Raw genomic sequence first — 8777 nt, forward strand, 5'->3', positions numbered from 1 at the left:
GGTGAGCGGGCGCGGGGCCGCGGGCTGGGCGCCGCGCAGTCCCGCGGGAGGGGGCGCCGGCCCTGCCCCGCCGGGCGTGTGTCCCCCTGCGGCGGGCCCCGGGGTCGGCGCGGCGGGCTTGGTGAGCGCGGCGGGCGGGGGTCGGGGCGGCGGCTGCGGGAGTCTCGGGAGGGGGCGGCGCGAGTGGGCGTCTGACCCGGGCCCGGCGGCCGTGGCCGCTGCTTGCCTGTGGGAGCCTTTTGTCTCCGCGTGTGAGAAAATGGGGCGAAAGCTGAGCGCGGGGCGTGCGTGCGTGTGGGGTGGTGCGTGTGGTGTGTGTGTGAGATCGGGAGGCGTTTGGCTTGGAGCCATTTTTTTTCTTAATTGTGGAGACAGAAAATCCCTGAAAACGGTTTCCCCAGGGAGACTGGGCTGCGCTCCTCCTCTTCCTCCCCGGCGTCGGGCCCGAGCGGCTTTCCCGGCTGCGCTGCCACCTCCCCTGCCGGGCCGGTCTCCCCAGCCCGCCCGCCCCACCTTCCGCGAAGCCCACGGGCAAGCCGGGTGTCTGCAGAGCGGGCCCGGTCACCTGTCGTGGCAGCTGCATGGAAATCCCGGCGCTTCTGCTGTCTGGAGTCTGTGCTGTTTCCTCTGGCAAATCACGGAGATTCTGCTCCCAGCACCAACCCTTCCTCTTTGCCATGCGCTCCACAACACAGAGCAGGACGCCGATTCCAAAGTTTGACCCGCTTGGGATAATTAGCTGGAAGGTGTCTACTTCTTCCTGTGGCGACACCGCTTCAGGGGTGGGAAGGTGAGGGTGGCCTGGCTTTGTGGAAGGAAGTGAGGGTGACACGGCCCTCTCCGGGGTTGATGTCCGTTAGGGACCTATTCCTTCTACCTGCTGAACTGCCCTTGTCATCAGAAAGTCTCTTAAGACTTTCCCGTCGGGGATAATCAACTCTCCTCGCCAGGAACTGTCTTCTGGATCTCTTTGGGGTCTCCCCCACCCTCCTTTTGTTTTACAGTAGTTCAGCACCTTAAGGATATCCATTAAGTCATTGCGATAGGCAGGTTTATGAAAAAGCGCAGAGGAAGTTATTTCGAAGGTTCTGAAGAACATAAAAACCCGTTGTAGGGGTGAGTGTGAGTCCCTTCCTTTGTGTCTCTTCCTCCGTGTCTGGGGTCTCCATTTCTCGGTTGAAGTTCCTGCAGACAAACCCGCTGGGAATGGTGCCGTGGTCCTGGAAAGTTCTCCCCGGGCTCCGCAGCGCCAGATTGCTGGGGTGTGAGATTGTGATGGATGACAAGTGATAGGGCACCTTGCACATAGCCAGGCTGCAATCCAGAGAGGCCATGAGCACACTCATCTCACGTTGTGCAGTGATAGCCACGTTCTGAATGGGAGAGTCACAAGTGTCCTGTCTTCTAGTGAAGTCCTTGTTAGATAACTGGCATGGAAGTGCTGATATGAATACATTGTGAATAGCTAAATTTGATGTTTAGTTCCTCAGTTGAAAGAATAGTACTTAATTTGTATGAAAGTTGTTAGACGATGTGAATTTCCTTTAAGAATTTTAAGAGCTGTGTATTAGGGCTGTGGAAGTAGCAGGTTTATTTATTTTTGGTTTTGTTTTTTACATTATGTGGGGAGGTGTTGGCTTCCAAAGTTAAAGTCCGTAGTGCTGAATTAGAGGGAGGAATATGGGGAAAAATTTTTTCAACACAATGGAACTTTCATACATGGAGGATGATTAGGAAGTCATGATTGCTTCCCGTGGTTGAGAAATACGAACTTTATGCATTTACTATTATTTTAAAATAATGTCCTCTTCATTTAGAAAGTTTGTGTGTATAAATCATATTTAAATCATATTTACCTTTCAGCCTTGCATATGGAGTTCTAAGAGTGCTAGTTTGGTTATTCACAGTTTTTTACCTACCAAAACTCTGAATAGAAAAAGATTTTTAACCCATAAAGCAATGTGTGGTACCTGAAGCCTGTTTTAAATGGAATCATCCAACATTGACGCTGAGATGGGAGTAATGAAAGGAGGGTCAGGCAAAGTTTCAGCCCTCTCACTGGATAGTTTATAAGACAGTGGGAAGCCCAGGTTTTCTTTTTGATTTTGCTATAGATTCCAGTATCTAAATTCAGGAAGGTTTGTGGAGTGGCTACCATGTGCATGGCTAAGTTAGGTGGGAATGTCTCCTCATCTCTTCTACTCATTTGCAGCATCAACAAACAATTCCTGGAGAGAGTGAAAATAGAGTGGCTCAACTATGAATGTGATTTGTAAAACGCATTTAAACATTGAGTACAACCTCTTAAGAAATGCTGTGATTTAGTTACTGCATGGGTTTCTGTTTAGGATTCTGTGAAGCATTTCAATATTACCAAAAGCCTTACAGAAATTGTACATTTGTCTGTAGTTGAGACTGCATGGAATATGTAATTAAAATGTCAGTTTTTAAAAATTTGGCTGAGATAATGTTAATTTAGTTTCTAAATTCTAACATACTAATTTTTTTGTGGTAAAATGTGCATACCATAAAATTTATCATCCTGGCTGGGTGGGGTGTCTCACGCCTATAATCCCAGTACTTTGGGAGGCTGAGGCAGGTGGATCCCTTTAGGCCAGGTGTTCAAGACCAACCTGACCAACATGGTGAAACCCTGTCTGTACTAAAAATACAAAAATTAACCAGTCATTGTGGCACACACCTGTAATCCCAGCCACCTGAGAGGCAGAGGTGAAAGAATTGCTTGAACCTGGGAGGCTGAGGTTGCTGTAAGGTTGCAGTGAGCAGAGGTTGTACCACTGCACTCCAGCCTGGGTGACACAGCGAAACTCTGTCTCAAAGGAAAAAAAAAAAAACAAATTTTAAGTGTATGGTTCAGTGGCATTAAGTACATTCACGTTGTCATGCAGCCATCACTTCTGTCCAGAACTTTGTTCAGATTCCCAAACTGAAACTCCAGACCTGTTAAACCCAAACTACTTGTTTTCCCCTCTCTGCATCCCTTGGAACCCACCCCTCTATTTTCTATCTCTACGAATTTGACTACTCTAGGTACCTCATATAAGTGGAATCACACAGTAATTGCCCTTTCATGACTGGCTTATTTCACTTAGCATGATGTCCTCAGGGTTCATCCATGTTATAGCATGTGTCAGCATTTGCATCCTTTTGTTCTTGCTGTTGTTTATAGAGACAAGGTCTCACTATGTTGCCCAGGCTGGTCTTGAACTCTTGGGCTCAAGCAGTCCTCCCAGCTAGGCCTCCCGAAATGCCCGGTTTACAGGCATGAGCCACCACGCCCAGCCGAATTCCCATCCTTCTGAAAACTGAATAATATTCCGTTGTATGTATATACCACATTTTGTTGATAAACGTTCTAGATTTTTGTATACTAAGTGTTAGTAACTGTGGTACTTCATGATGATCAGGAACCTTGTATTTGACCTTAATGAAAAGACCATGAGGCAATGATCAGGAACTCTGACTAGAAGTTATAGAACACTTGTTTTATTAAAACAAATTTAATTAAATGAGTTAAAACAAATTAGTTATTATTTAATGCATAGCAACTCTTTAAAATAAGGACCCATGGGGAATAAAACCAATAAGTGTGTTAAATCCTTGGTGGGTCCTATCACTTCCCTTCTATATGGATGATGACATTTATAGCACATCTTTCTGAAATTGTGGCTGATGCAGATGTTGTGGTTTTTAATTCCAGCTAATGTTACAGTGGTGGTATATTTGCTGAATGGAAAGATATATTCATTTATAGGACTCCTTTAAAATTCAGTAAATCTTAAAGGGAAATATAGGTAAATGTTAATAGAATTCCAGTATGGAAAAAGTCTTTCTAAGCTTAACACCAAATGGAAACCTATAAAGTAAAAGATTTGACAGCAGTTTTTACAGCGTATGTTATTTTCAGTGTCTGTATAGTGAAGAATGGCATGAGCAAAAAGACAAATGACAAACTGGAAAAATATTTGCAACATATATTAAGCATCTCAATTTATATAGAGCCATAAAAATCAATGAGAAAAAGATGAACAGTTCATTAGAAAAATGGGCTAAGGACATGAACAGATCTTTTTTCTTTACATTTCAACTTTTTATCATGAAATCTTTTTTTTCTTGTGGCCATTCATTTAGTTAAGTGAAGAACATCAGTGTATTAAGAAGGTCCCTCTTTATCACATGGTATTTCTTAGCAGATATTTTGGAATGCTCAGAAGATTCCACTTTCAGTCACCTAAGGCCTCCTAAGACATAATTTAAAGTGGGACTTGAACAGAAGTGTCTTCAGACTCTAACTGAAATAGTAGAAGTAGTTTCTGTTTAAATCTTGGAAAACCTTAGATAAGGTTTGTGAAACTGAAAAAAGATCAAATCAGCACACACAGATAAAGGATACAACAGATACCAAGATGGGTAAATGCCCAATTGTTTTCTTTTTTTTTTTTTTTTGAGATAGGGTCTTGTCCCATCGCCCAGGCTGGAGTGCAGTGGCCCCATCTCGGCTCACTGCAAGCTCCGCCTCCCAGGTTCAAGTGATTCTCCTGCCTCAGCCACCTGAGTAGCTGGGACTACAGGTACATGCCACCACACCCAGCTAATTTTTGTATGTTTAGTAGAAACAGGGTTTCACTGTGTTGGCCAGATTGGTCTTGAACTCCTGACCTCGTGATCCATCTGCCTCAGCCTCCCAAAGTGCTGGCATTGATTACAGGCGTGAGCCACCACACCTGGGCGTATTTTCAGTCCTCGTAATCTGTACAAAGCTATGAGGCAACCGGTAGACCATATCTCACTAGGCAGACTTTGAGGAAGATGTTTCCCATTTGAAACACAAGAAATTATTTATGAAAATATGGAGATCCTTCTCGCCGAACGCCGCCAACATGGTGTTCAGGCGCTTTGTGGAGGTTGGCCGGGTGGCCTACGTCTCCTTTGGACCTCGTGCCGGAAAATTGGTCACAATTGTAGATGTTATTGATCAGAACAGGGCTTTGGTCGATGGACCTTGCACTCAAGTGAGGAGACAGGCCATGCCTTTCAAGTGCATGCAGCTCACTGATTTCATCCTCAAGTTTCCACACAGTGCCCGCCAGAAGTATGTCCGACAAGCCTGGCAGAAGGCAGACATCAATACAAAATGGGCAGCCACACGATGGGCCAAGAAGATTGAAGCCAGAGAACGGAAAGCCAAGATGACAGATTTTGATCGTTTTAAAGTTATGAAGGCAAAGAAAATGAGGAACAGAATAATCAAGAATGAAGTTAAGAAGCTTCAAAAGGCAGCTCTCCTGAAAGCTTCTCCCAAAAAAGCACCTGGTACTAAGGGTACTGCTGCTGCTGCTGCTGCTGCTGCTGCTAAAGTTCCAGCAAAAAAGATGACCACCGCGAGTAAAAAGGCTCCAGCCCAGAAGGTTCCTGCCCAGAAAGCCACAGGCCAGAAGGCTGCGCCTGCTCCAAAAGCTCAGAAGGGTCAAAAAGCTCCAGCCCAGAAAGCACCTGCTCCAAAGGTATCTGGCAAGAAAGCATAAGTGGCAGTCAAAAGAAGTAATAAAGGTTCTTTTTGACATGTTGGCAAATGTATTTAAGCCTTTGGATTTAAAGCCTGTTGAGCTGGAGTTAGGAGGCAGATTGATAGTAGGATTATAGTAAACATTAAATAATCAAAAAAAAAAAAAAGAAAATATGGAGATGAAGAGGGAGAAGTTCTGTGCTTCTTGCTGTGTTTACCTTTATCATATTCCTTTTTTTTTTTTTTTTTTTTGAGACGGAGTCTTGCTCCTGTCGCCCAGGCTGGAGTGCAGTGGTCGGATCTCAGTTCACTGCAAGCTCTGCCTCCTGGGTACATGCTATTCTCCTGCCTCAGTCTCCCGAGTAGCTGGGACTACAGGTGCCTGCCACCACACCCTGCTAATTTTTTGTATTTTTAGTGGAGACGGGGTTTCACTGTGTTAGCCAGGATGGTCTCAATCTCCTGACCTCGTGATCCACCTGCCTCGGCCTCCCAAATGCTGGGATTACAGACGTGAGCCACCGCGCCCAACCTGCTGTTTCTTTTTTGTTGCTGGAGCCCCTGCAGGTTTCTGGTGTCTTGGGGGTATGATGTTACTTGTAGAGGCAGATAGTGTTGCTGCACTGCCAGGTCCTGGGGAGGTGGGTGGGCTGCTCACAGTTTTACTGGCATCCAGTTCAGATGAAGCTCCTGCAGTTGCTCCCTGGGTCCCTTTTCCAATCTGATCCTTCTTTTTACCTTTCCTTCTTCCCCAGATAGATAGAACATTCTCACATTGGCAGCCATCTTTCTGGATCTGGGGTAACTTTTGGGTCATAATTCTTAGGCAGTTTTCCCTTCTTTTTCTTTTTCAAATCTCCCTTTCCTTGTTCCTTTGGTTGACTATGTCTAGTAACTTTTCCACCCTTCCAAATGTACGTAGCACCAGGAGAATTTTCAAGAGCCTCAACATCTACTTTTAGAGACATACTATCTGATGATGGCAAGTGTTTACTAAGAGCTTTGCCTTTCTCTGGATCTACAAGAGAGTAAGCAGAAATAAGCTGTGCCAGGGTGTGAATATCTTTTGGATTTTGTTTCCATAGCTGTTCTAGGTCACTAATTGCCTCCTCCTCCTGCCCATATTTGAGCTTGAAGTTTGCAGCTTCTCTTATCAAGGACAAATGAGCAGATTTGGGCTGATGGTTTTGATACCACCGGATAGCTTGTGTGAAGACATCAATGGTACTATTAATATCTTCTTTGTGGCTATACATGGTCACTAATGCAGACACCATGCCTGGTTTCTGCTTTAACTCCTCTATGCTTCTCAATATTAGACATGCTAAGAAATATTCTTCTGAGAAATTTTCAACTGTGCTATGGTCAGCTTAATTTCAACTGCATTTTCTTGATGCTAATCTGAAAATTCCTGAAGCAACTCTATTGCTTTTGTGTGCTGCTTTTCACACAGAGCTGGGCGGCTTGGATTAACACAGGTAAGAGATGCTTGGGACTGTGGGACTGTAAACAGGCGGATATTTTGAGGCATTGTTTGGCCTGGTTTGTGTACATAGCAAGTAATGCCTTGTTAAATTCTTTTCTTTTCTTTTTTTTTTGGAGACGGTGTCTCGCTGTGTCACCCAAGCTGGAGTGCAGTGGTGTGACCTTGGCTCATTGCAACCTTTACCTCCCCGGTTCAAGCGATTCTTCTGCCTCAGCCTCCCGAGTAGCTGGGACTACAGGCATGCGCCACCATGCCCGGCTAATTTTTGTATTTTTAGTAGAGACAGGGTTTCACCATATTGGCCAGGCTGGTCTCGAACTCCTGACCTTGTGATCCGCCTGCCTCTGCCTCCCAAAGTGCTGGGGTTGCAGGCATGAGCCACCACGCCCAGCCAGCTTTGTTAAATTCTATAGCTTGTAGTTGTTTCTTGGAAAGCTTAAACTCTACTCTTTCCGCGTTGGTTAATTTCACTTTCTTCTTGGAGTCAAAGACATTTTGGTCCTTGTTAATGGTAATGATGTTATTTGCAATTACAGTTAGTCACCCCACATCGGTTGGTTTTAGTTTTATTATTTGATTGTAAAGTTGCAAAGCCTCCTCTGTTCGACCCTGAAGCTGCAGGATATAGGCCATCTGACCATGAATGATGGCCAGTCCTGCCTGTGGGTCTTCCTCAGTCCCATCAGTGTCTTCTGATAATGAATGGTGGCAAAGACCTTCAGCTTTTTGTAGGATTTTCATGGCCTGGTTCAGCTGGCCGTGGATCAGTGTGCATGCAGTGTTGTAGCACAGCTCATGTGTGCCTTCTTGGAAGCCCAGGCTCTCTGGAGCCACTTTTTCCCAATTGCTTTGAGCTGCAACAAATGCTGAAGGGTTTGTTTTCCTCTCCTCATCATAATCATCGTGGGAGTTTCAGACGAGATCTCTTTATGCTGCTAAGCATTCATCATAGCATTCCAAACGGTCTAACACTTGTCCATAAAGCTCCTTCAGTTTGTCTGTCTGCTGGTTGGCACTTTCTATTGTCTTCAAGGCATTCTCAATTCTATTCAGCCTGTACTTGCAATACACCTTTTCAAAGGAGAGAGAGTTATTGGCTAACAGTTTGGTGCAAGTATTGATGACATTCAGGGCTTCCCTGAAACTTCCAGTCTGGATAAGGCATACCACTTTACAGTGCACGCCAGTTACATCATCTTTGTTGATCTGCAGTATCTTATTGACAGTCTTGAGAGTGCTCATGAAGTTGCCGTTCTGGCCTTACCAGTTCGCTTCACTTGAAAGTGCAGGCACTGAAACTCCACCCCGCTGCTCACTGTCACCCAGGCTGGAGTGCAGTGGCACGATCTTGGCTCACTGCAACCTCCACCTCCCGGGTTCAAGCAATTCTCTTTGCCTCAGCTTCCCAAGTAGCTGGGATTACAGGTGCCCGCCACAACACCCGGCTAATTTTTTTGCTGTTTTTAGTAGAGACAAATTTAGAGATAATTTTGTCTGTAAATATTTTAGTATATGTCTCTAAAAGGAGAAGACCCCTTAAAATACTTACAATACTATTATCTTACCTTAAAAATTTTTTTCTTAGTATCATCAAATATCCAATCAATGCAGTATATATTTGTGTGTGTGTGTGTGTGTGTGGGCATGTACGTGTCTGTGTGTTTACATCATGTCATATATATTTATATATGTATGATTGTTTGAATTAAGATCCAAATAAGGTCCATACATTGCAATTGGATGGTTTAAAATCTCTTTTAACCT

At 44.7% G+C, this 8777-nt stretch overlaps 1 protein-coding gene and 1 pseudogene across 1 annotated transcript; one reads left to right on the forward strand and one right to left on the reverse strand.

Moving 5' to 3' along the window:
• The first annotated feature begins 4867 nt into the window (after positions 1-4867).
• On the forward strand, positions 4868-5589 carry LOC111538588 (60S ribosomal protein L14). The gene has a single exon (XM_023206060.3). The coding sequence runs from the start codon at positions 4902-4904 to the stop codon at positions 5544-5546; it is 645 nt and encodes a 214-aa protein (XP_023061828.2). The 5' UTR covers positions 4868-4901; the 3' UTR covers positions 5547-5589.
• Positions 5590-6297: 708 nt separating this feature from the next.
• Positions 6298-7007, reverse strand: LOC111538589 (annotated as a pseudogene).
• Positions 7008-8777: the final 1770 nt, after the last annotated feature.

Source organism: Piliocolobus tephrosceles, chromosome 5 (genome assembly GCF_002776525.5).
Source record: "Piliocolobus tephrosceles isolate RC106 chromosome 5, ASM277652v3, whole genome shotgun sequence".
Taxonomy (NCBI): domain Eukaryota; kingdom Metazoa; phylum Chordata; class Mammalia; order Primates; family Cercopithecidae; genus Piliocolobus; species Piliocolobus tephrosceles.